Source organism: Lepidochelys kempii, chromosome 14, assembly GCF_965140265.1.
Source record: "Lepidochelys kempii isolate rLepKem1 chromosome 14, rLepKem1.hap2, whole genome shotgun sequence".
Classification (NCBI taxonomy): Eukaryota; Metazoa; Chordata; order Testudines; family Cheloniidae; genus Lepidochelys; species Lepidochelys kempii.
This window is the reverse complement of record NC_133269.1, coordinates 17,806,303-17,832,156: the sequence shown is the minus strand read 5'-3', so window position 1 is coordinate 17,832,156 and position 25,854 is coordinate 17,806,303. Positions and strand designations below refer to the sequence as shown.

General features: G+C 38.9%; 1 protein-coding gene across 11 annotated transcripts in view; it reads left to right on the top strand.

Annotated features, from left to right (window-relative positions):
* TNRC6C (trinucleotide repeat containing adaptor 6C) overlaps positions 1-25,215 on the top strand; it is a 204,436-nt gene extending 179,221 nt beyond the window's left edge. For 5 of the 11 annotated variants that reach the window (XM_073311080.1, XM_073311085.1, XM_073311081.1 and 2 more), the window contains 9 exons: positions 1,282-1,449; positions 2,347-2,538; positions 2,692-2,835; positions 9,690-9,836; positions 11,077-11,193; positions 13,301-13,495; positions 14,888-14,958; positions 15,854-15,993; positions 17,729-25,215. In XM_073311080.1, the coding sequence (XP_073167181.1) occupies positions 1,282-1,449; positions 2,347-2,538; positions 2,692-2,835; positions 9,690-9,836; positions 11,077-11,193; positions 13,301-13,495; positions 14,888-14,958; positions 15,854-15,993; positions 17,729-18,089 (1,535 nt within the window). In that variant the 3' untranslated portion in view covers positions 18,090-25,215. Of the gene's footprint in view, positions 1-1,281; positions 1,450-2,346; positions 2,539-2,691; positions 2,836-3,739; positions 5,977-9,689; positions 9,837-11,076; positions 11,194-13,300; positions 13,496-14,887; positions 14,959-15,853; positions 15,994-17,728 lie in introns of those variants that run through there. The other 6 variants (XM_073311084.1, XM_073311083.1, XM_073311087.1 and 3 more) reach the window with 4 other exon arrangements.
* Positions 25,216-25,854: the final 639 nt, after the last annotated feature.

Below are 25,854 nucleotides of genomic sequence, written 5' to 3'. Positions count from 1 at the left end.
AGCCTACCTCAACTCACTCCCCCAAAAGCCTGAAAGAAATTATGAACTTAGCAGCGTACTTAGAAAGCTAATTCTTGATTCTGGTGCACCAAAGGGGGGGGGGGGGGGGAGTTCCAAAGTCAAGGATCTCTTACAGAAAATGCCCTTCCAGCACTGCAATTGCCCTCCTCTTTAAGCTGGATTACAGTGCATTAGATGTCAATGTGTTTATTTTTGTCAGCAGAATGTAGCGTGATTGTGAACCAGTTCCACTCTAACTGAACTATATGGTTTTCACTAAAACTTGCACCAGGAGGATATTAAGGATGGTCTTGTGTGCAAGGCAATTGAGTGGGATTCAGGAGATCTGTATTTTATTTCTATCTGTGCGAGACTTCCTGTGTGACGTAGGGCAAATAACGTAATTTATCTGTGCCTCTATCTAATCTTTGTAAAGTGGGGTTGATGATACTTACTTATCTTACAGGTTAGCTGAAAAGGTATATTAGTGTATGCTAGGTACTAGGATGATGACCACCACAAGGTCAAAAAGGTGCTTATAAGTATATGAAGGGCCTAAACTTGAAAGGTGCTCAGCACTGTCTGATCTGTTAACTTTCAGAATCATTTCCTGAAAATCTAAAGATCCCCATCTTGGAAAGATGAAAAGTTCTTCCCTAGAATACTGTCTATGTATTGATTATAAAAATGTATCATTTAGTCTTTATTATAATTTTTAAATACATTAAACGTGACTCTGAGTAGAAGAGCAGCAACTTAAAGAATAACAAATCAGTATTATGCAATTGGTTGCTGAGGTGTTAATCGTTTTAAAAAACAGTGGTAGCCCAAAAAATCCAAGGATTTTTTGGAAAGTTGACCAGAATGATCTGTCACTGATGGAACGTTGCAAATTCCTTGCTTGTTTTAATTTCGAATTCTAATGCAAAATGCCTTTTCTGAGACAACTAGGAAGAATTAAAGTGGAAATGCCGATGGCATTAAAATACATCCCTACGGTGAGTTCTTTTTCTCATTGTCAATGGTTTAATTTTATCTGAAGTTAGTGGGAGTTTTAGCAGAAACAAAAGGGTGATATTTTTTAGAGGAGTAGAATTTATTGAGCAGCAGGCTGAGACCAGCATGTGATAAATTGACATACAGTATATACAGAACTATTTCTATCTGAAATCTAAAGTTCAATAACTCATTTGTGTGGACATTAAGCACCAAGAATTAATGTTGGGGATTGGGGGAGTATAAATGTTAGGAATATGTAACAACCTACCTGCTTCCCCTAAGCTGGACTGAATCCGAACATGAATGTAAACAGCATGGACATGACTGGTGGTTTGTCAGTGAAGGATACTTCTCAGTCTCAGTCTCGCCTTCCTCAGTGGACACACCCCAACTCCATGGATAATATATCTAGTGCTGCTTCTTCACTTGACCAGAATTCTAGCAAGCATGGTATGTCAACTACGTTTATCAATTAGTACTCTTAGGACATGATGGTCAGATTGGCAAAGCAACCTAATTTCCAGGCATTCTCTATTATAAGAGCTCATACAAAATACCCTTTCAGATTATAAACTATTAAATTAATACTTTTAAAGAACTTCTTATGGTATAGGCTGTCTCATTATGGTTGCAGAACATGGATCCTTCCATCAAAGCTTTGTTTAAAAATGTTTTTGGTTTGGCGAATGTAGTTCAGAAAAATGAGTGAATAATAGCACCAACTAGAACCAGCCTTAATGTGGCAGGCACTACGCAAACATCCCTCACAGAATTGCCAGTGTACCTCAGAACAGAGCTGCATCACCTTTGCCCTAACTGTAATGCGTTTTAAATTCCTTCCCCAACTCCACCTCCAAAATCTTGAGTACTAAATTCCCAGCTCTGCTCAGAGTTGTGCTCTGTTAAGATTACTGTGTCCTGCTTCTTTGTCATTAGCAGCACAAATCATTTCACTTCGATGATAGCTGTTAGCCTGCAACTATTTCTACATCCCCACATTAACTTGTTGTTTTCTAATTCCTATTCAGAATCACCTTATCCATTTGAGCTTGTTTTTGACAGAGATCTCTGAATTGCTGTTAGCTAACTTACAGTATGATGTGCTACTGAGGTTTTCATCCGATTCAGATCCTGGGAGTGCCAAGAGAGACTATCTTGAACTGTGTTAAATCTTGAATAATTGTTTGTTTTCTTACTGTATGTATATTTTAATTACATTACTTAATTTTAAAATTTGGAAAGTTTTAAGGACAAGAAAAATTATAAAATATAATAAAGATGAAAGGAGCAGCCAAAGAATGAGTCCTGCCCCCATACAAATTATTTTTTTCCCTTCTATCATTTCAGGTGCTATTCCTGGAGGTCTAAGTATTGGTCCTTCAGGAAAGTCCTCCATTGATGACTCTTATGGACGGTACGATCTGATCCAAAACAGTGATTCACCAGCCAGTCCACCTGTAGCTGTTCCTCACAGCTGGTCACGTGCCAAAACTGATAGTGATAAAATCTCCAATGGTTCCAGCATTAACTGGCCACCAGGTAACAAAACACAAAAATATTACCTTAAAAATACTGATGTCACTGAATCTAAGTGTTGGTTTTATTTACTGAATCAGTGTCTGTCTTTTGTGTGGGAGCTTAGAGCAAAGGATAGTAATTTCATAGACTCTTGCTTCTGCTATTTTAAAATAGAATTTCATCCTGGAGTGCCATGGAAAGGACTGCAGAATATTGACCCTGAGAATGACCCAGATGTCACTCCTGGAAGTGTTCCGACTGGGCCTACCATTAATACCACCATACAAGATGTTAATCGCTATCTTCTCAAGAGTGGAGGTAGAGCAAAAGTCACACAAACACTTTGCACCTCTGTAGTCACTTTGTTTCCCTTCCTTCCAAACATTTGAACTAACTGTCTTATTCCTAAAAAACAACAAGGCTTTCGGTGGCACCTTAAAGACTAACCGCTTTATTTGGGCATAAGCTTTCGTGGGTAAAAAACCACTTTTTCAGATGCATGAAGTGAAAATTACAGATACAAGCATAATCTGTAATTTTCACTTCATGCATCTGAAGAAGTAGTTTTTTACCCACGAAAGCTTATGCCCAAATAAAGCGGTTAGTCTTTAAGGTGCCACCGGACTCCTTGTTGTTTTTATGGATACAGACTAACATGGCTACCCCTCTGATACTTGTCTTATTCCTGTGTTTTGTATATACTGGGGGTTTTTTTCGGTAGAGAATTGTCTGTACTACCTATGTGCAGATGAAAGGTGGATCTGATAGTGTTCATGCTTTGCTGCTACTGTTGAACTTCCACCATAAATCTAGACATTTTTGGCCCGCTAAGTCAGAATTTGGAGATTCCTGGATTCTTATTGGAAACTTACCACTTTTCATACTGTTGAAAACTCTCAGGCTTAAATATAAATCTACATGTTTTCCAGGAGATTTCTTATTATGTTTAAATACTATATCTGTTTGGTTTTGCTCTCTACACAACCCAGCCTTTTCTCCTACTTGACACAGCAGTGAAGTCATAATGCCAAAGTCAGGAAATCACAATTCTTTCCATGGCAACAAATTGACGTCATGAAAACCTGATTTGTGACTTCACTACAGGATCAAGCAGAAAGAGAAGATGGATTTGTATATCCCTAAAATCAGCCAAGAGAGGGTTGGAAAAAAATTATTATATATAAATATTCTTTTCACCTTTCTCCATCCCTCTCCCCATAAGTTTTACTCCAGAATGAAGAGGGATCCTCTCTAAAACACTGAGTCATTGGACTTTAGTACACCTCAACAGGGGTCCATAGCTTCGGAAAATGGACCAAACTAAAGGTAGCTTAGTTGTTGTTTGTGGTCATGCTATGACCTAATATGTAAATTGTCCGAAGAAAGCAGTCTAGTAGAACACTATAATGCGCAGAGCAGAATTATAACCAAGCTGTCAGTAGGACCTGCAAGGACTTTAAAACGTAGATTGAGCTATCATAGTCACTTGTGGGTGTTTGCCTAGATTGTGAATCATAATTATCATTGAAGCAAGTTTCCTGGTATCCTGAGCAGTGGAACTCGAAGCTATGTCCGGTAAGAGGCTGTGGAACTTGAAGGGAGTGAGAGATGACGGGATGTTTTTTTATCACATTAAGTAATGTTGAATTATATCCTTTATCATCTGGAAAGCTGTCAGAAAGTAGTCTTTGTTCAAGCTAAAACTTCAGTTATTTGTGTATATGAGTAATACTCAATTAACTATTTAATGACTTTAGGTGTTTTTAAGGGAGGGGAATTTAAACATTTTTAAATTATTTTTACACTGCTAATCAGGTAGGCTTAAAGAAGTTATTTAGCTATAGTTGAGATTCTGATGCATCCAGTATTTTATTTGTGTTGTGCCAACATTAGAGTGACACTGAAATTAATATTGTCTACTTTGTACATTTATATATAATAATTCATGGCTCTGCATCATGCAGATCTCATATCTGCGTAGTTAGAAAATGTACTATAATCCTTTACATAAATACTAGTGTATGAATAAATAATTGTACTATTTCTTCAAGTGCTGGTCCCTATGTGTATTCCACACATGGGTACACATACACGTCATACACCCGAGTCCGGACATTCTTCAGAGCAGTGTCCACTGACTCACACATGCACAGTGGTTTCCCTTGTGCTCCTGACTGAGAGTATAAAGAGCAATGTGGATCAATGCCTTTCCAGTTCCTCCTTGCTGTCTCATGGCCTGAATTGGAATCATGTCCTCTTTTTCAGTGCATAATCTGTAAAGTAAACTTGTTGTAAATAGATTTTATATGTAGTTTATTAGTTTTAGTTAGCGTATGTTTATAGTAGGTATAGGATAAGTTTCCCCAACCCCCATTCGGGGGACAATCCTCCCCGGTCCTGGGATTATGCCCAGAGTCCCAAGATTGAAGAGTTGCATCTCCTGCCCTCATTCCTTCTCCAATAGTGACAAGCATCAGTGGTGCCGGTACCACCTGGGTGAAGCACGTATGTCAGCAAAGTGCAATATCTGCTCATCTTTTCCATCCAGAACTAGAGAGGCATGAAAGTTCTGTTGTAGGAACCTATGTAGGACCTATGTAGGAAGGTCGTCTCCTCTGCAGGTCTGCAATTTCATTTAGCTGATTACCAAGCCTTATTAACAAAATACAATTTCAACACCTACGCCAGATTTACGGACTCCCAGTGGAAGACCGAGCCCAATTCCAAGCTTTTCTGGTCGAAGGAAAACTAGTGACAAAGTTGACTCTCCAGCTGCAGTAGATGCCGGAGATACTGCATCCAGAAGTTTGGCCACACAGGCCTGGTCATGCAAAGGGACTCCAATTGTCAGGCTTTTCTAGAGAGGTCAAAAACACTATCCATAGACTTTCCTTTCGACAGGTCCCACCTGTTTAACGAAAAGTCCATTACACTTCAGCCCCCAGGAGAAGAAACCAGAGACAGCCCTTCAGGCCACAACCACCCCCTGCAGATGCTCCATATTATCAGTGTCCACCTGAACCACTGGCAGCTCCTACTTCCACAGCCTCTGCTTATTCCCAGCCTCAGGCCAAAGGCCATTTTTTACATGCAGGTTGAGACTTGCTCACCACTGTTCATGACACTTACGCCTTCCCCTGTCAACTTTGGAGGTCATGTTACCCTCTTCACCCACACCTGGAACAAGATCACCATGGACATTTGGGTCCTGGAGATTATACACCAGGGATACTCTATAGAGTTTCTTTCCTTCTCCCCTCACAATCCACCTCCCCAGTCCCCCTGCAGGGACTATTCTTATCACCATTCGCTATACACGGCTTGCGGGGACTAGAAGTGTGGTTTCATTCAACCTACTGACCAAGCAGAGATCACATCGACTCCAGATGCCAGTGTTTTTCCTGACATGATGTAGCATTATTTCTAAAATGCCTAGAACAGCACCCTAAAGAAATTAAAGGAGAAAGATCGGAGAGGGTAAATGATGCCCAGCAGCAACACAGTGTAGTTCTGAATTATCCAGGGGGGTTTCTTTTTAGATCTCCTCAGCTTCTAGTTTCATCACGAGTGTTTCAACAAAAAGAGCAAGAGCTACCTCCAGAATGCCCCTTCATTTACCTATGCACAAGTATTGGATGATGATAACTTGTGGAGTATGTTTAAGTTCAATTTTATATCTAAATGGCTTTCTCTCCTCCTCCCCTCCCCCGGCCAATGAAAGGGTTTTGTTGTGGATGATCTCTATACAGATGGACCTTTTACCATAGTTAATTAATTTCAGTTGGTCCTACACAAAGGTCTCATATTACTGGGAGGCAATGTTTGTTCCAATCTTTATTTTACGGAAGTTTTACAAAGAAACATAATCAAGTAAGTTCTAATAATTTAGCTGCGCTTTAATACTTACAATAAGTTGTGCTAAATGAATTCTTCAATATAATGAGCCACTTAGGGAGAGGTTTTACCAGAGAATCACTATCCATAGCTGTCTCTAGCACAGTTTCCAACAGAAATTGCACTAACAAACACAAAAGGGCAAATTCTGTTCTCTGTAGTACTGCTGTAAATCTGGAAAAAATTGCCTGGGTTTCAACCATTATTCTGAATTTGGAGTTGTATAAATGAGAACACAATATGGGCCATCTTGTTTCATTTTTAGTTTTGATCTTACTGCTATAAGATTTTGAACAATATATTTTGACCTCCTTCATATAAACATGAAGTTCATTGAAATTCTATTACATTTAGAATGTCAATCAATCATTTATGCATTGGGAAAGTCAGAATACAAAAACCAATGCTATGGAAAGTGCTTCCATTGTGTGTTACTGTGAAACAATCTTTGAGTTAGTGTGTAATAAAATATTGTTTGTGTGAATCATCCAAATTGTTTCAGTATCACAAGGTTTAAAGTAGTTAGCCTGCAAGGTAGTGGTGGTTGGTTATTTTTGAAAACTACTTGTATCTGCAGTGTAGCCCCTGGAATCACCACTAAAGTTCTCCTCTCCCCGCTCCCAATCTGAAATGGCACCCCTCTCTGGGCTACCAGCTTCCCTGCACCCTCCTTCACTCTGAGCATTGCCTGCTAGTCACCCATGTGTGGAATACACATAGGGACCAGCACTCGAAGACGTAGTGGAGATTACTTACTGGAACTGGAGAGTCTTTTAGATTGGTGGGCTCTATCTGTATTCCACCACCTGCCCTCCTTCACCTCTGCTTTGGATCCTGTTGGATTGTGGTAAGAGGGAACTGGAGAGTCATCAATCCATACTGCCCCTTATGCCCTTGGTCAGGAGCACAAGGGAAACTACTGCGCATGTTCAGGTCGATGGATGCTGCTTTGAAGAATTTTTGGATTCTGGCGCATGGCACACATGCATACCCACATGTGGAATTACAGATAAGGCCACACATCTCGAAGAATCTCCAGTTACAGTAAGTAATCTCCCCTTCTCCTTTAAATGGATTGTCAATATGCATTACCATTCTAGGGGCATACATGCTCCTTTGAGACAAACCTCTATGGAAAGCAGTGACTCTGGGGCTCACTAACATGCTGTCTTCCTTCATCAGCTTTTTCCTTTAATTTGTGTAAGAATTAGCATTGTAATGTTAGCTTAGCTGTTTGGATAGCTTTTATCATTGCTTAATACTGAGGTGTCTGGTCCCGTGCCCAGTTCTGAGCACTTTTGTCAGCACCTGTTCCTTCAACCCTGGTCAGATCCCTTGGAGTCTGAGATTATATTATGGCATGCCCTAGCGTAAGAGATTGACTTAAAAGCTGTGCATTTTGTAGTACAAAGAAGACACTGACAGACTGGCATTTCTGATGCCTAAAGTACCTCAGTGAAGGTCACTCACAGGGTCAGAGCATGGCTTGTAGTCCTTTTATCCTTCATACCCATAAGGAGGCGGATTCCAAGCTTTATTCCCTGTTCTTGGAAAAGCATTGCTGGATGAATCTGCTCTTAGTTAAAAAGCCTAGCTATTTAGAATCGGGGCTATTTTTGGCACCAAATAGATTTCTGAATCATGGCTCCTAGAAATCCTCAGGTTCAAATAAACTCGAGGAAGGGCAATGTGTTGTGCTTGGCCTTAACCTCTTACTCCTTGATATAAGAAGGAAGATAAAAATGAAAAGTCATGACTAAATATAAGAATTTGTCACAGAAGTCACAGATTCCATAACTTTTCAGAAACCTCTGTGACATTTTCCCTTCAGCTTCAGCCACTGCTGGCAGTGGGTACTGGAGTGCCCCCCCCCCCACCCCCCACCACACACACACACACAATAGTGGGGCTTAGGCTCTCATCTCCAGCATTTTTGTTTATTGCCTGCAACCTGTCTATGAATTTTACTAAAAATACCCGTGACAAAATCTTAACCTTCGTCATCACTATTCCTCTGGGTATTTCGGAATCCCCAAGGAAGGGTCTGTTTTGAAAGTAGGTTAGCACCAGCGGAGGCCTTGGCATTGAGGCTTCTTGGCACTGACGGATTCCTTTGTGTTGGTGTGTGTGTTGGTGCCCAGCAAGGTTGGAAGGGTGAAGTCTAAGCAATTTGTTCAACTTTTGTTCTCTTCTTGCCTACCTTCTCAATGCCAGTTTAACACTCAATCCCTGTTGCTGTAGTGGAGGTGAGGAATTAGATGACACTCACGGTTGTCCTGTCCATTTTTTCCCCACCTTCTTTGAAATGTCAGTCTCCCATTACCATTAGGCAGTTTGAGGTATCCTAGAAATTGAGGCCTCTGGCCCAGGGATTTTTGGTGTCCATTCTGCTGCCATCAGGAAGGGAGTTTGAGACCCATTCAACTGTTACAAGGTCAAAGGTCGAGGTCCAATCTTTATTTGAAAATTACCAGTGATGGAGAATCCAGCACAACCCTTGGTAAGTTGTTACAGTGTTGAATTAGTCAAATGATAGATCCCTCACACATAGCATTCTGTAAAGATAAGGTGGTTCCACAACCTGTTCTAAGTTTCACCCAGGTGTTAAGTTGCAATTTGGATGGAACTATGCATATCAGTGAGTCCCCTACACTGTTTGTATCATCTAGGGAAATGAGCTGAAATTCCCTTTAATCTCCCCCTTTTCCTGTCCATAATGGCACCTGTGATAGTTTGGGGGAGTGTGGCTGTTTATTCCCCCCATGCCCTGGACTTTTGCCTGCTGCCTGTCTTGGGAGGGTAAGCTGACATGGCTGTCTGAACCCTTCCTCTATCTCAGTGTTTAATCTTCCCTCTGTACCTCCCACCAACTCCCACTCCCCTTACTAGTTCTGCTACCCCTGCTTTCCAGCAAGCTAGTTCACCCATAATAGATGGGCTGCTTCCCTTGCAAACCTTGCCTCCCTACAGTGATGTCTGAGACCGAGCTTCCTAAGGCTCACTCAGAATAGCAGCAGGGCTCCCAGGTGTTCTGGAAAACTTCTCCAATTAATTTGTCAGCTCTTTTGAGCTATAACTGGTGCTAATGCTCACTTCCTTTTTTTTTTTTTTATTTTTTTTAAGGTGGGGGTATTATGTTTATACCAGTACTTCAGTCATCTAAAATTGGGGAGCTATACTGACAAAACAGGAAGAAGAAAGATAATTGACCAGTAACTGTAGTGTAACCATAGATCCTCACTTTCCACCACCATTCTTCTTCTATGTCTTCATTTTAGATTCTGAATACATAGAAGGAACTGAGGGACAGTTATGGCTGAGGATCCCTTCCATGCCTTCAGGTCTTGAAGGTTCAGTTCTGCATGGAAGCATTGTGCAACCCCAGCTGCTTTCGAGAGGGTTCCGACTCAATGGCAAGAGAGCATGTGCGTCCCGATAGTGTTAATATGTACTGACAATATACTGTGAGAGCTCGGTTACTGATAAGCAATCTGTCTATAGGCTGTATTCTTAGTTTCCATTCTACTTTGTCTTAGGAACAGTTTGATGGCAGGAGTTTAGATGTGCAGCAGCCACTGGTGCCACGTATTTATTCAGTTTCAGTCAAACTGACATTAAAGTCAAGTTGCAAGTGTCTGTCTTCTGGGTGCTGTATAAATCATTAGTCTCTTGTATCATCAATTAAGATACAAAACAAAATATTTCCTAATAACAGTGCATCAGAATTAGGCTTTTGTATAGCATATCATCTTGTAAAGAGAAACAATTTTGTGTTTTCTGAATTAATATATTACGTAACACAGTATGTGTATATATGTTTTGAATAATGAAAATCACTCATAATATGCTGCTAATTGTGGTTGATTGCTAGAGTGGATACTTTCAGTTCATAGCCTCCCATTCTTTGTTCTGACTGTTCTGAAGGTATTTTGTTTCAGTCCCTACTTTTGGTACATCGTATATTTGTTAAAAGTAGGAAGGTTTTGGATGTATGTTTAACATTCCTATAAGGCAACCTGATGACAAGATAGCTCCTAATTTAAGTTGTGTGAGTTTGTCGAACACATGTAGAATGATTTGCCAACTTAAGATGGTTTCAAGTTGTTTCTTACTATTGCTCTTTTGATATATAGTTAGTTTTAGAACATTGTTATGATATACACATTTATTTTACCGGCTGCAAAACCTAAATTTGCAAAATACCTGAGGGTATTTGTGGGGATTAGGGCATGGGAAGAAGTGCTTACTTCAGCAGTTTTTAGGTATCAAGGATATTTGGTTGGTTTTACATATACATTCATATCCATCCACAGTTGCTGGTGCTTAGATAGGCTGACAAGCATGTTATAAAATGCAGATAGATAGCTTCCCTCCTTCAGATCTCACTTTAACTCTGATGTCCCAAGAGTCAGATAGTCTTAAAGGAAATCCAAAATGTGTCTTCTGCATGGGCACCAACACACTTGCCACTCTGGTGCCAGCTTTCTTTTCTTTTATACTGAAGAATTCTGCTTCACTTTATCATGCTTTCTATGACATTCATTCATGGTTAGAGGAAACTGGTTGCCTGGTTTGTATTTGCACATGATGTAGTTAGAATTGCTTATTCTGCAGCAAATACCATTTTGCCCATCTTTCTTAGTTGCTTCTTTGCTGGTTCTGCAGGGTCATCCCCAACATCATCTCAGAATGCCACGCTGCCTTCATCGAGTGCCTGGCCGCTTAGTGCCTCCGGCTACAGTAGCTCTTTCAGCAGCATTGCATCCGCACCTAGCATTGCAGGTACGAGAAATGGCCTTTCTACTTTCAGCATCCCTCTCCATCCCCAAAGAGCAAAGGCCCTGAAAAAGTGCTTTCCTCTGGTTATTATAATAGAACTACTGCAGACTTCATATCTTTTGAGCACTGTGCTGCTCCCACTGGCAGCTCTGCAGTGGTGAGCATTTTAACCAGGTGCCTGGAGTTGTGAATATCTGATAAGGGCGCTAATGAAATATATATTCAGCCCACTTCATACCATGATGCTACTACTTTATTTTGGCATTCATACTTTTTTAACAAAGTTTATTTTTGCTCCAACTGCGAGGCAGAATGTTCTCTGCGAGAACTCAGTGGTAACACTATTGCTGGATCTTACCAGGAAAGGTTGATCTGAAAGCTATTGCCAGTAAATTCAGTTTTGCCTGTCCCTTTAGTTAAGTATCTTCTATAAAGCTCTAGCCCCGGTATTGTTAGGATTTCTTTGAGTCCAGCAAGCTGTAGAAAAACTTTTAAAATTTCCAAACTTAAGTACTAACACAATAATCAAGGCTTCATATTTTCCACTGCAGTTAAAAACTTTCTAACACAAACCAAATGCAAAGCGATGCAATCCTGTCTGCCTGAGTCTGCAGACAGTCTCAAAAAATAACAAAATCTTCAGAGTACTGAAAGCTGGAAATGTGCAGCCAGTATAAAATAAATATAATATAACAATACCCACTCTACTAATTTGCTTTATTCCTGTTCATATTTAGTAAATTAAAAACCTCATTTTAATTTAAGTGACGCTTGAACATCCAGGGACCTTAGTGCAGCATTTAGGTCCACGTTGCCACAAAGCAAAGGGGCCTTGAAGGAGGGTAAATTAATGGCTTGCTTATCTCTTAATTTTATCTGCCATGCATATTTCCTTTTTATTTGTTTGTTTTTTTGCTGTTACATCCTATCTGCATGTGAACCTCATAAGAATCAGTAACATAGCAACATCTAACTTTTATTAATGCACATTCGTTATATGTTAAATTGTAGGCCCAGCTGCTGCTACTAGTTCTAAAAATCAAACTTTCAGATTTCTTTTCTCAGTCAGTTACTTGAATAGTATTAACAACTTCCTTTTTGTCACTGCAGTTTGCACAAAAATATGGGCCTGACTGGCCTCTGACTTTACACCAGTTTGACTCCGTTGACATCAATGGAGTTGCTCTTGATATACATAGGCGTTAATGAGAGCAGGAGAATCAGGCTCTATATCTTTGGTATGTGTGTAGCTACATGAAAGACAGGCAGATATGTGGAAGCTTAACGGTGAAATGTTTCAGAGGTGATCATTTGACAGTGTGCATTTTGTTTGGTAGTGTCTATATTTTGAGTTGGTCCTGTTTGTGTTATTGACACCAAAATGCTAACTTGTCCTTTTTTTGTTTTAATGTTTGTCTTTGAAATGTATAATTTTAGGTCATTATAGTATGTTTAATAAAACTCTGGTTTGACAGAAATTGGAATAAAATAAGTATGATACTAATATAAATGAAGGTAGGATTCAGAGCATAACAAAAAAGTGGTCAACAAAAAGTTGTAAGAAGTGGTAGATTGCGATGTATAGGGCTTTTCTCGTGAAGATTGTTAGTGTTTCAAAGAGGAACTTGTAAAAGAATCCATACACCTGATGCATTTATCTTTGATTATTCAGCAGCATAGGAAATTTTGCCCTTTCTACCTCTTCTGGAATCAGCTTAATACTGAACCATGAGAACTCGTGTGTGCTAATTTCTGTATTTTAAATAGCAGTGGTTGTTCCTTCTTGGGTGCAGAAAGTATAAACTTCATTATTTTAATAATTTGGGCTAAATAACTTAGAACATATACAGTAATGATTTTATTTTTGATTTCAGCTAATCAGACATAGTCTCTAGTCTTGTTTTATGGTTCTTTGTCCTTTATCAGAAAGAGAAGTGCTGGGAGTTACAATAGAAAGCGGACAATAGTAACAAATGTCAGATACTAGCAGATTATAATTAATGAACAGCCTTGAGGATCACCTCTTCACTTACTGGAGTTGCAGATTGTTCAGATTTTTTTTTTTTAGCTTACTTACCAAAAATACATGAATTATGTTTCTCTGTTGCAGGTAAATTGTCAGACATCAAGTCTACATGGTCCTCTGGCCCAATCTCTCACACACAAGCCTCTCTATCCCATGAACTATGGAAGGTACCCAGAAACACTACTGCTCCTACGAGACCACCTCCAGGTTTAACAAACACCAAGCCATCATCTACCTGGGGTGCCAGCCCACTGGGTTGGACCAGCTCTTATTCCTCTGGTATTCCTCTGACTCCTACATTTTATAATATTGCAATGCTCTGTTTGCTTTTATTTTCCATGTTACAGTAGTATGGTACTATGGTACTTTTGCTCTAGTACTGTGCTCCAGGTACTTGAGGTTCAATAAACACAGAGTGCATCAACTCCTGTGTTGAAATGCAGGTTTTATTTTCTATTACTTAGGATGGCTCATTCTCAAAATAGAGTTATGGGTCAGTAGGGCATGTTTCCAATCAGTGGGGAATAATTTCACTACAACAGGGGTCTTTCTTTATAATACTTTTGCTCATTTTTTCTAAATATCTTGAGACCTTTTTCTTGTTTTGTGGCAGGTGTTTTTCTGTGAATTGTTGCAAGACTTCAGTATTAGCTAATTAATCAGTAGAATTTATTACATAGAATACACATCCACTGCTTAATTTGTGCCAGGGCTTGCCAGGACTGAGCCCCGGCAGCTCTAGGCTTGGCAGTTCATAGCTCTGCCACCTCTGGGGTTGCCACATAAGTTTTGAAAGTAAAAAACTGCTTGAGCCCCAGCCCCTCTTTCATTACAAATTAAGCACTGTACATCTCTATAGCAGGGATGCAAAACATCCAGGACCTGATTATCCCATCAGTTTTATGACGGGGCCCCCAGACAGTAAGGTATATGTTCTTTTCTGTTCAATCTGTTTCTTTGGCTGTCATAATTTTGTTTATACACAAATTAAAGGGGGAATGTGTATATAATTGCTCTATACTCTGTGTGTGTGTTTATCAAAAAGCATCTGCATCAGAAATAAATGTCACTACTGATACCTGACTATTTTATCAATCATCTTCCCAAAAAGCTGGGAATTAAATGTTCTACCTAATTGTCAAAGGCTGTCACGTCCATTTTTTCTTGGGAAAAGCCCACCCGATGGCTACAGAGCGCTGGTGCAAGGATTTCATCTACAGCCTCAGTATTTTTACCAAAGTGACTTTAGAAGTACTGCAGTTTTTCAAATGCCACTAGAAAATGTCATCTCTGTTGCTTTTAAGGTATTACCCGCTGGCTAATTCCAGTGTAACCTGAAGGAAGTTTTGTTGCAATATCAGCTTTCACAAATATAGTGTCACAGTGGCCGATTATGAAAGATACGATGGCAGGATTGTGAGAAATCCCACTGATCCTTCAGAGCCAACTGGGAGCATTCTGATCATTGAGCTCCCTCCTTTCATTCCAAATAAGAAAGGAAAAAAGGATGGAGATAAATTGGTTATTGGATTGCTTATGAGCATGTTTACAATAGCAGTTGCATTGCTAGCGTGTTGTATCTTGCACATTCTTTATTCCTGATGAGTTTGATTGTTGTATTGTGCTCTCACTAAGGTATTAAATTAGTCCCTTTCTGGATTTATGATACAGGTTCTGCCTGGAGTACTGACAGTTCAGGAAGAACAAGCAGCTGGCTGGTCCTACGTAACCTCACACCCCAGGTAAGCAGAATAATATTACCGACTACACAAAGAACAATGCTATACTTAAGAGATGGTAGGAAGAATGCTTATCAACCTCGTAATTTTGGTCAGCTGCAATGAGTATATAATAATCATCTATATAGCAGTAACAGTAATATGTTGAGATAAGCCAACATAGTGGATTTAATGGTTTTAATGGGAGCCACTGTGGCCTAGTGGATAGTGCACTGGATTGGAACTCAGGAATCCCTGGTTCTGTTCCCAGTTCTGCTACTGGCCTGCTGTGTGACCTTGGGCAATTCACTTACCTTTGTAAAGCACTTTTAGATCTGCAGGTGAAAAGCAAGAGCAAATCAAATATGAACTCTGAGTCTGTATAATTAGTCATTCCAGTGTACATCGTTTATTTGTTTAAAAGTTAGTGGTGTTTTGCGGGCAAATTCAAAGATTTAAAGTCCAATTTTTCTGGGGTTTCTGCTATTCTCCCCAGTCTGTCAATTCTTCTACTCCTCTCCATAGTATAATTTACATGGAGAGGCATAAGACTGAAAGCAGTGGGATCAGAAACCAGGAGATGTCTTGGAAAAACAAGCTTTATTAATATAAACTATTTATGAATAAGCTGGATTCCCGACCTACCCTTGGTAGGCATGTAGTGATAAATATTTTTATATTAATTTAAAATAACTGGCTGGTTCTTTGTGCTGAACTGTACAGAACTTGAAAAGAAAAGATTACCTCCTCCTAATAAAATAGTGACACATCTAATTCCATTCTTTTATCTTGTGGGAGGAAACTACATTTGCACTCTATGTAAATTTTTTCCTTTATCATTTAAAGCCTCTTCCATTAACAAATATACTAAGGACAACTACAGAAAAACAAGTCAACTTTTTTCTTCCTCTGCAATTAGATTGATGGTTCTACACTGCGGACACTGTGTTTGCAACACGGCCCTCTAATTACATTCCACCTGAACCTGACTCAAGGGAATGCTGTGGTCCGCTACAGTTCCAAGGAAGAAGCAGCCAAGGCCCAGAAGTCTCTGCATATGTATGGTTTTTCTCTTCTTTTCCTTTTTTCTGTAAAGTAGAATCTAGTACAGCACCTGTTCTCCTAAGCATTCGCTTGATATGTCATTGAATTGCTCTGCTGAATTGTTTGGTGGTGTCTTGGAAATTATCTGTTAGCAGAAATTGTAGGAGAGCTGCATAAACAAAAGTATTTGTGGACTAAATACATTCAGAAGTAATGTATGAAGTGCCATTATAGAAATCGATGGTAGGTGTTCACCATAAGTAGTGTGTTCATTTCTGCTCACACCACCTCGAAAAAGATACAACAGAAATAGAAGGGACCCAAAGACAGTCAACAAAAATGATTAAAGGCACGGAAAAAATTCCATATGCAAAACAGAAAAGACTAAGACTGTTCAATTCACAGAAAAAATGAATAAAAGAGGACATGCTAGAGCTAATCAAAATAAGAATTGGCGTAGAGAAGGTAACTCATGCACTGGTATTTACTTTTTCCCAAAGGGACTGCCAATGAAACTGAAAGACCTTTAAACTAATGAAAGGATGTTCTTTTTAAACTACATTACTAAAAGAAAAAAAAAAACCTGTGGAACTCATTGCCACAAACTGTCATTGAGGGCAAGATCTTAGTAGCCGTCAAAAAGGAATTTGGCATTTACTGGGATGAGACATAATTATATTAGATTTAGAAATATAAGGAATATAAATCCTAATGTTTCAGGACATAAGCCCACCACTAATTGCTAAGGATTAATAACGTAAAGCACTCTTCTCTGAAGCATCTTATTCTGGCCACTGTTGGAGACAAGATTCTGGGCTAGATGTAACACTGGACTGATCCAGTATGGCAGTTCCTATATTTCCCTATACTTTAAAATTACGGGGCAATAGTCACTCCAGATGCAAAGTTGCAGCTAGCTTCCCATGATGAGCCTCATTAGATAAAAGAATAAAGTGTATGTAATATAGAAATATTTGCATAATGATATGCATGGTGGTGTTGCTTTTTAAAGTTTTGACCTTTCCTTAATTAAAGACTGTGTGGCAGCATTCAGAACAGATAAGGTCAAAAATTGCCCTGACTTAATTATTTCAGTTTAGATGTGGGACTAAGTTAGAAAGAATTCTATCCTTTAGGGAGTGTTTATGCTGTAATTGAAAATGTAGATTTAAAAATCAGTGTATATTTTAAAAGCGTATACAGTACATCCTCTGTGTTCTCCGAGGTTTCAGCATCCATATAAAGGAGGAATTTTGATTAGCGGGGAAATAATGTTAGTACATATGCTGCTAAGGACATGACAGACCTCTGCTTTACAGAGGTTGGATATTGGGTTGTGCTATATGTATTGTGTGCAGATACAAAAACATATTTGTTTGGAGGGCAATAATGGTAAATTAAAAAGGGATTTCAAAAAGTTAACGAGATTGTAACATAATACTAAAAGACTTCAGCTATCATTTCACAATTGAAACTCAAATAATGGCTTACATGCAATTGTTTTTAGAAAATATGAATCACTGAACTGATATGAATCACTGGCATTCAGGAGACCTAGGTTCCAACTCTACCAGTTCTCAATGTGTGACCTGGAGCAACTCACTTAACCTCTCTTCCTCATGTTCCCAACTTGTAAATTAGGAATAACCATGCCTACTCACATTTAATACTATATAAGCAGGCTCTGATACTTGTAAAAATAGTGTCAGTTGTATCCCTGTGTTTCACTGTGTTGTGTTGTTGTTGTTAGGTGTGTTTTGGGAAACACTACCATCTTGGCTGAGTTTGCTGGTGAAGAAGAAGTAAACCGTTTCTTAGCACAAGGCCAGCCACTGCCACCCACCTCCAGTTGGCAGTCCAACACTGGAACCAATCAGACTCGTATGGGCTCCACGAGCAGCTCTCATGGATTGGTGCGGAATGATGCAGGCCACTGGAATACTCCCTGCCTGGCTGGCAAAGGGAGCAGCGATTTGCTCTGGGGTGGGGTCCCTCAGTACTCAAGCAGCCTTTGGGGGCCCCCCAGCACCGATGATGGCAGGGTTATTGGCAGCCCAACACCTTTGAATACTCTGCTCCCAGGTGATCTTCTCAGTGGGGAGTCCATCTAGGAAAGAGAGAAACAAAGTGGAAATAACAATCATCAGCACTAAAGGAAAAAAATGTAACCCTTTCCAGTCCAGGGCTTCACGAAGAATCCAGCTTTAACAGATCAGACTGGCAGCCCTTTTTAGTACCTCTGTCCAATATCTAATATGAAACTCTGCAGAAGTCCTTGTGAACTGTTAATGAAACAGTATGGGCTACATTTGGTCAGTGTCACATGCTAATGACAGGTTTTATTTTTTTCATGGCTTATTATTTTATGTCTTTTTACGTTTGTATGGTGTTTTTAAAAACAAGGTATAAAAGCTGCTTAGAATAGGTCTATCATGAAGGGCACTTTTCAGAATTTGGGCTGGAAAGGGTTATTTTGTCAACTTTGGGGGGAGGGAGAAAATGAAAGCCTATTTTAAATGAGCCTGTGACTATTATGCACATTACCAGAGGCGGACCCAATAATCAGAAGAGAGTGGAGTGTGATATTCATCTTTGGTACAGAAAAGTAATGAATCCGAATGGTAACTATTGACTGTACAGGTTGAATTGGAGGGTGGGGGTGGGGTATCTGTGTCCACATCTCCCATGGATCTGCCTATGCACATTACCCTTGTTTCATTACTTTTTCATGTCATTTTTTTAAAATCCCCCCAAAATATAAAAAGTTAAAAAAACAAAAAAAAACACATATCAAACATGCAAATACTTGAATCCAGCAGGCCAATAACAAAATGTGAACACTTTCTAATTATTACACTTCCAGGTTGGCATCAATACACACAAAACAGGCTCTAGGAATTTTTTTAAAGTTCATACAATGTGTTTGTGTTGGAACAGATGTATGTGTGTGAGTGAGCTTGTATGTGTGTGCGTGTACACGCGCCCGTGTGTGATTTAACAAATGTGTGATTTTTTTTCTCTTATCAGTATATATGCTTTTTATTTGCTCATTGGTCAAACGTTTAATTGTTATTAGCTTCTAACTTTGCACTGAGTGTCCGCAGCCCTTCTTGTAGCTAATCCTATATGTTCAAAAAAAAAAAAAAAAATTGATAGGAGGGGCCGGCGACAATTCATGTGTAAATGTTTACTCAAGGACTCTTATTGCGTTTTAAAAATTACAGTGTGTATCTCTGGAGAATAATATGTATATCTACCTTTAGCGGCTTTTTATTGTGGACTAATGCAAGAAAATTATTACCGGAGTATTGCACCATTTTCCATTCGGAATATAAAGTTTAAAAAAAAATACTCTTGTTGAACTGTGGCCATAGATATTTGTAAAGAGTGGATAGTTCCCCTGCAAGCAGGAACACAAACAAGCACTTGGACATAGTTTTGACTGCTTTTGGAGGAGTCAGGAGTTTTGGCTCCCACCTGTTTACAGACCTTTTTTTTTCTCCTTCAAACTTTAAAATAAAAAAGGAATTAAAAAAAAAAAGAAAGAAAAAAAAAAAAGACTTCCATCGTAAAGAAACCTATTTTCAGAATGAAGATATGCTACTTCAGAGCTCTGGGATTGAACAGTGTTGTTGTATTATCCTTTTCTTTGGCCATTGCTGTGTACTATTTTTTGTTGTTGTTTTCCTCTTCTTCGTCAAAGTGGCGAAAACTTTGTGATCACTATCTTGCACATGGTGGAAGATGTCTCAGGAAAGCCGGGTTTCCCGAGGAGCAACTCCACACCATTTCATGTATTTTTAAACCCAACTCCTAGCACTGAAGATATTATTAAAAAAACAAAATAAAAAAAAATAAAAAGACAGAAGAAAATACCTAATCTAATGTGTAGCAGTTACATATTTACCAAATAATGGACTCAAAAGAAATAGATGTTTGAAGAGTGCTTTATATATTAAAAAAATTGCTTTATGTTTTAAAAAATGATCAATGTTTTTGATTGTTTTGAAAGGAAGAAAGACAATGGAATAACATACCCTTCAAGTATGTTTTAAAAAATTATATGAACATTGTGCTCCCTGCCTGCTTGGATCAGGAAACTTGTGCATTACATTTTTTTATTTTTATTTTTTTGGAAGATTAGCTTTTTAATGGTTTTATCAGATAAAAAGGGTCCTGCAAGTTTGCAAATCAACAAAAGCTGGTTTTATAGAGGATCATGAACTATGCACAAACTGGGTTCAAGACTTGTTTTTTTCTCAAGTTTTAGTAGTGTATTTAGCTGAATAACCTTTCCTCAGAGTAATTGCATCTCATTGCCATTACACGCAATCTACATATATATTTTATATATATACACACACATAAAATATGTATGTGTGTATGTGCGTGTTTCCATACAGTACATAAAATTTTCCATGCTGAAGTTTAGCATTGAGTTGTAGAAAAACTCCTGATATTTTAAAATTGGCGATGGAAGTTTAAAATTTCTGTTAAGCTTTTTTTTTTTTTTGTCTTTCATTTGGAATTAAAGATGTCTGTAACTCTGAGATTTAAAAAAAAAAAATTGTGGCTTTTAATGTTATTTCTCCTCATAGAATGTGATTGTTAAAGAACATGCACCGAAAGTTGCTTTCGAGAGTACGAAGATTCTTTGAAACTTAATAAATTGCAGTTTTTTCTTGGCTGTTCAAATAAATGTGTATTTTTCTTTAATACAGGGGATACTAAAGGATATTGTTAAATGTCAGTTTATTTCATGGAGGAAGTTTAACCCTTTCAATATTAATGAAGACTTAAATGTGCAACCAGGCAAATTACTTCCATTATTAAAGTCTCGTCCTTTAAAGGTATGCTAATTGATGACTACACTCTCATAGTCTTTTACCAAATCACATTAGGAACATGTGGTGTATAAAAAAGAAGTTACCACATTTTTGTTAGAATTAATTTTGTTTCTGCTTCTGTTATTTTATTTATCCATGCTTTTGTTTTCCTTTTAAAATATTGTGGATGAATTGTTTTAGTGCTTCTGAAAATGAGAGTAGAAGCAGAGGTAATGGGACCCCAAGTATCTCTGCTATAAACGATTATGATGAGGCCACCCAATTATTTTCATGTTTGTACCAACGAGGTTTTGAAACCAAGAGCCAGATCCTCAGCTGGTGTAAATCGTCATAATTCCATTGAAGTCAGTGAAGCTATGATTTATACCAGCTGAGGATCTGGTTCCAGGTCTCCAGAGGTAAAAGGTATACAACCCACTCTACTACCTGCCCTTTAAGATTTTTTTTTTAAAATTGCAATATTTTCATAAAGGTAGTTCGGGGCATCTGAGAGATTTTGAATACTGGAAGGGTTCTGATGGCAGTGTATTTCACTGGCCCAGCTTCCTAAAATTCTGGCCTTGGCACAATGGCCAGTGATTCCGTAAGTAATACATCTTCATTTAGAAAGAAGTCTCCTTTATGGAATAGAAGCAGCTCTTAGTGAGTTTTCTGACTAGTCTTAGCATATGACAATATTATCACAAATGATCAATTCTAGATATTGGGGTGATTTTTACTGTGTAAATACCTAAGATAGCTAGATCTGTCTATCTTGCTCGTAAACATGGTAACAAAAATTACATAAATACAGAGGTATAAACATTGTGTTTGGTTCTCTGTTTCCCATGCCCAAAGAAGGGCGGTCCCACCCTTCTTTTAGTTTCTGTTCAAGATGATATTTGCAATGCACCTCTGGGAAGAGAGCTGTGCCTTTCTTCTTCTTTCGCTGTCTTTCATGAAGAAGAGTTCAACATCAGATGTTCTCAGCCTTCATTTGTTTAGACTTCGGAGTCTCTTACAGAGCCAGGTGTTTCAGTCAGCTTCCTTTAGGCTAGCAGAGATGTCTTTTTATAAAGTAGAACTACTTTCAGAAATTAGAATACATCCTGTCAAAGCAAGAAACAAATTTGGCTTTTGGCCAAAATTTGATTGTAGTGCTTCTTGTGATTTTTTTTTTTTTTCATTTTCAGTATGCCACATTCATAGCTATTTAATGCATTCAGTGACATAAGATATTTCTTAGTTCATATAAAACCACTGTTGACTTTTACATGGAAATGCATTAGGGGCTATTGCTTTCATGTACATGTTGCAGTTATCTTACATAGGGAGCCATGCAATGAGAGTGTTGTCTTCTAAATCCAGACCAAGCGGTCTGAAACTGTAAGCAGTCTGAAACTGTCAAACTTCTTAGAGAGATAAGGTGGGTGAGATAATATCTTTAATTAGACCAGCTTCTGTTGGGGACAGAGACAAGCTTTCTAGCTTACACAGAGCTCAAAAGCTTGTCTCCTCTCACCAGTAGAAGTTGGTCCAATAAACGATATTACCTCACCCACCTTGTCTCTAATATCCTGTGACCAGCACTGCTACAGCAGCATTGTAAACTTCCTTATAGTCATTTGTCCAGTCTAATTTGTGGGTGGTGCCGTCAGAGCAGGGGTTTTTTCCCCTTTTTTCTTTTGCTATTTCTGCTCCACAATTTTCATCCTTGATAAATCAGTGTATGGTTGTGTATGTGAAGGAGCATTTTAATTACAAAAAATTGTATACAAACATTTGTGTATGTTAAGTATCATTGGAGTTGAGAGAGTCTGGAAATAGAATTGGAATCCTCTAGTTTTTGGGCTGTGGACAGCTATGGTGTGATAACCAGAGCAAGGACGGTCAAGGTGATCTGTAAGGACCTTCTCATATTGTATATGAACTGCTAAATGTCTGTTAGAATTGACATGTAAAATGACAGCTGTACTAATTGTATCACTGTATTGCTGCTGAATGTACAATCTCTTCACAGTTATTTTCTCAGCTTCCATGGAGGTGCGGGTTCTGAAAAATAGGCATCAATATATTTATATCAAACAAACTTAGTATGTAACTGTATGGATGCCTGCCCTACCGCCTCCACCCACCCTCCGTGCAAAAAAACCCAACCTGGCAACTCCATGAAACGTCTGGAAACTTGAGATTCATTTCCTTGGAGGAAACTCTGTGCATAAGACTATCCAGGACCATTTTAGGGGTCCCCTCAGACTGTTTTACCTATATCATTGCATCTTGCATGAATGGCAGTAACTTACCAACAGAAAGCTTTGTGGGAGAGACAAGCTGTTGTTCACTTTTGGAACTTGCAAGGGGCTCCTCCAACATTCACTCCACTTTTTCGGGGGGAGGGTCTTCTCTAGTTTTCTGGAGAGGGGAAGCTCTGCTGACGTGCCCACGTTCTAGTGGGGTGTGGGTGGCTTTGTTTAACTTTCCACCCATTCTCAGGTTAAATATTGCTTGCTGCAGGTTGCCAGACTACATTCTCTAATGGCAGATTGAGTCCATGCAAACACAGTAAAGTTTCCCATTTATCTTCTCTTCTCCTCCCCCGCCCTTCTCCCTAATGAAAAAGTTTCATATGACATTTTATCTTCTATGTGCCCCCAGTGTTAATTTTTACTGTCGAATGCATTGGAAACAATTTGCTTGTAAATTTTCACTGATGAAACATGCTTCCAGTGCAGTCATGGTTTCAGGGTTATTAAAATGTTATAAAGCATAATAGGCTGGAAGAGTCCTTTGCTTTTCACTAAATATTATTTGTAGAGATGGGCTGGCGTTAAACTAGCAACAGGTGCTGCCTAGTTTCTATAGGTAACCCATTCACCTCCCTAGCTGGCTTACCCTGATACATGCAACAGAAACTCGCATTGAAATTAACTGGGTCATTCATTTGAATGTTCATTTTTCACATAGACTTGTTAATCTTCAAAACTGTGCCTCCCCCATTTCTAACCCAGCTGCAGTCCTCAGCACTTTTCTGGCTATTCTGCCACCCTTCACAATCCATATCAGATAATTGTATTAGAACCAAAATAGACCACTAGAGAGTTATAGACTGACTTCTTCAGTTAGGAACAGCCTCTTTTGTTTATATCTTTGCAACAGGTGACCTAGTTTGGCTAACAATACAAAAGGCTGAACATATAAATATACCTCTTCAGATCCTGCTGGAGCAGAAAAAAACAACTGGGTATTCATTCCCTCATATGATTTCAACTACCACACGCTCCTTCAACCTTTTCCCTGCACATCTGTGATCTCACGACTGGCTTCCCTTATTGGGAGGCCCAGTTCTCTTCCCCGCTCCCCACAGGCTTCAAGTAACTCCCAATAAAGTCAAAGAATTTATTAACCTGCAGAGGGAACAATTGGACCCCTAAGTATTGAACTTCTCCCAGTACAAGTTGTTTATCCTGCCTATTTACAAATAGTTCTATTTAGTGGCAGATTCAGCACAAGTGTATCCTATGTAATACTTAGGGTCAGCAGCTGTATTGACTATTATGTTTTATCATCCTAAAACTAGACAGCCATACTATGCAGGTTTATATGTGAGAACAGAGTAAATACTGAAAGTTCTTTGACAACTCATACTGTTATGGAAGTATTAGTAACAATGCAAATGAAAGGTATTCAACAGCGTTCAAAATGTGTCATTGTTCCAAGGTAAGTATTGCTGTGTAGCTCTCACCCCATCACATTATGCTTTGAGAGAGATTCCAGAGTAAAAGGAAAGACCTCACAAGAGAATGAGGCAGACAAGCATGGAGGAGCTGGAAGGAGACATAGTAACCAAACTAAAAGGATGTGTCCAAGTCTTAAACAATTAGTTTTGGACTGGTTGACCATGGATGAGCCCATTCTGCGTCATTTAAGTGTCTTTTTATCCCCCCTTTTTAACTAAATCATTTGGTTTTCTTCTGTCAGCTTTAGTTCATTGACTATTTTCTTTATGGTACAAAAATGTGACCAAAAAAAAAAAGTAAAATATGTAGATTGCTTTAATATTTTTTATTTCTTGCTCCTCAGTTAGGGTGCGACAGATGGAAAAAATCCCATTGGGTTCAAGCACTGCTCCTTTATGATTATGGCACTGCATCAAACTGTATGTCCTGGGCAGGCCAAGATAAAGCTACATGTGAGAGATTCTCAGAGATGTCCTCTCCTTGAACTTTCCTTTAAGTTTTCATTATCTGTCAGTCTAGTCTAGCCAATGACTCAAGGATCAAATAATTGCCTGGATGGAAGTCAGGATGTACTCTATCTCGAGACACTTAGTTTCAGAATAATTTCTGAACGATTTTTGAACATTTCAGAAACACATTACTGCCTGGGACAATTTCAAGTCATGGAGACACAATTACAGAACATCACTAAACCAACACAGAGGAAGGGAAGGCTTGTATCTCTTGGGTAGATAAGCACTGATGCATGGTGGCCTTTGCCACTATTATAATTATAACACTACCTTTTGATCCATTTTATGGAATCCAAACCCTACTAGATATCACGGATCTATTCTTGTGCACTCCACACCATTGTCTTCTCAAAATGTGGTCCATTACCTCCAGTTGCCTGGTGCTTCACAGAATGGATTTTAAAAGCCAAGTAGTGATGGGATTGGACTGTTGGGAGGAGGAAAGTTAGCCATGAGAAAGAGGAACTTTTCCAAAGTGAACCTCGAAATGAAAAGGTTGGTGAACTCTCTTTTCAGATTTCAGAGTAGCAACCTTGTTAGTCTGTATCCGCAAAAAGAAAAGGAGTACTTGTACCACAAGTACTCCTTTTCTTTTTGCGGATACAGACTAACACGGCTGCTACTCTGAAACCTGCCATTATGCAAGGCACTGAATTTATCCGTATGGAGTGGAAATGTATCAACTTCATGAAAAAACTCGTACAGATACAGACAGACATCTTCCTTTACAATGTGTATGGAAACACCCATTGTTTCTTATTCTCTGTGTATATAAATCTCCCCCCTGTATTTTCCACTGAA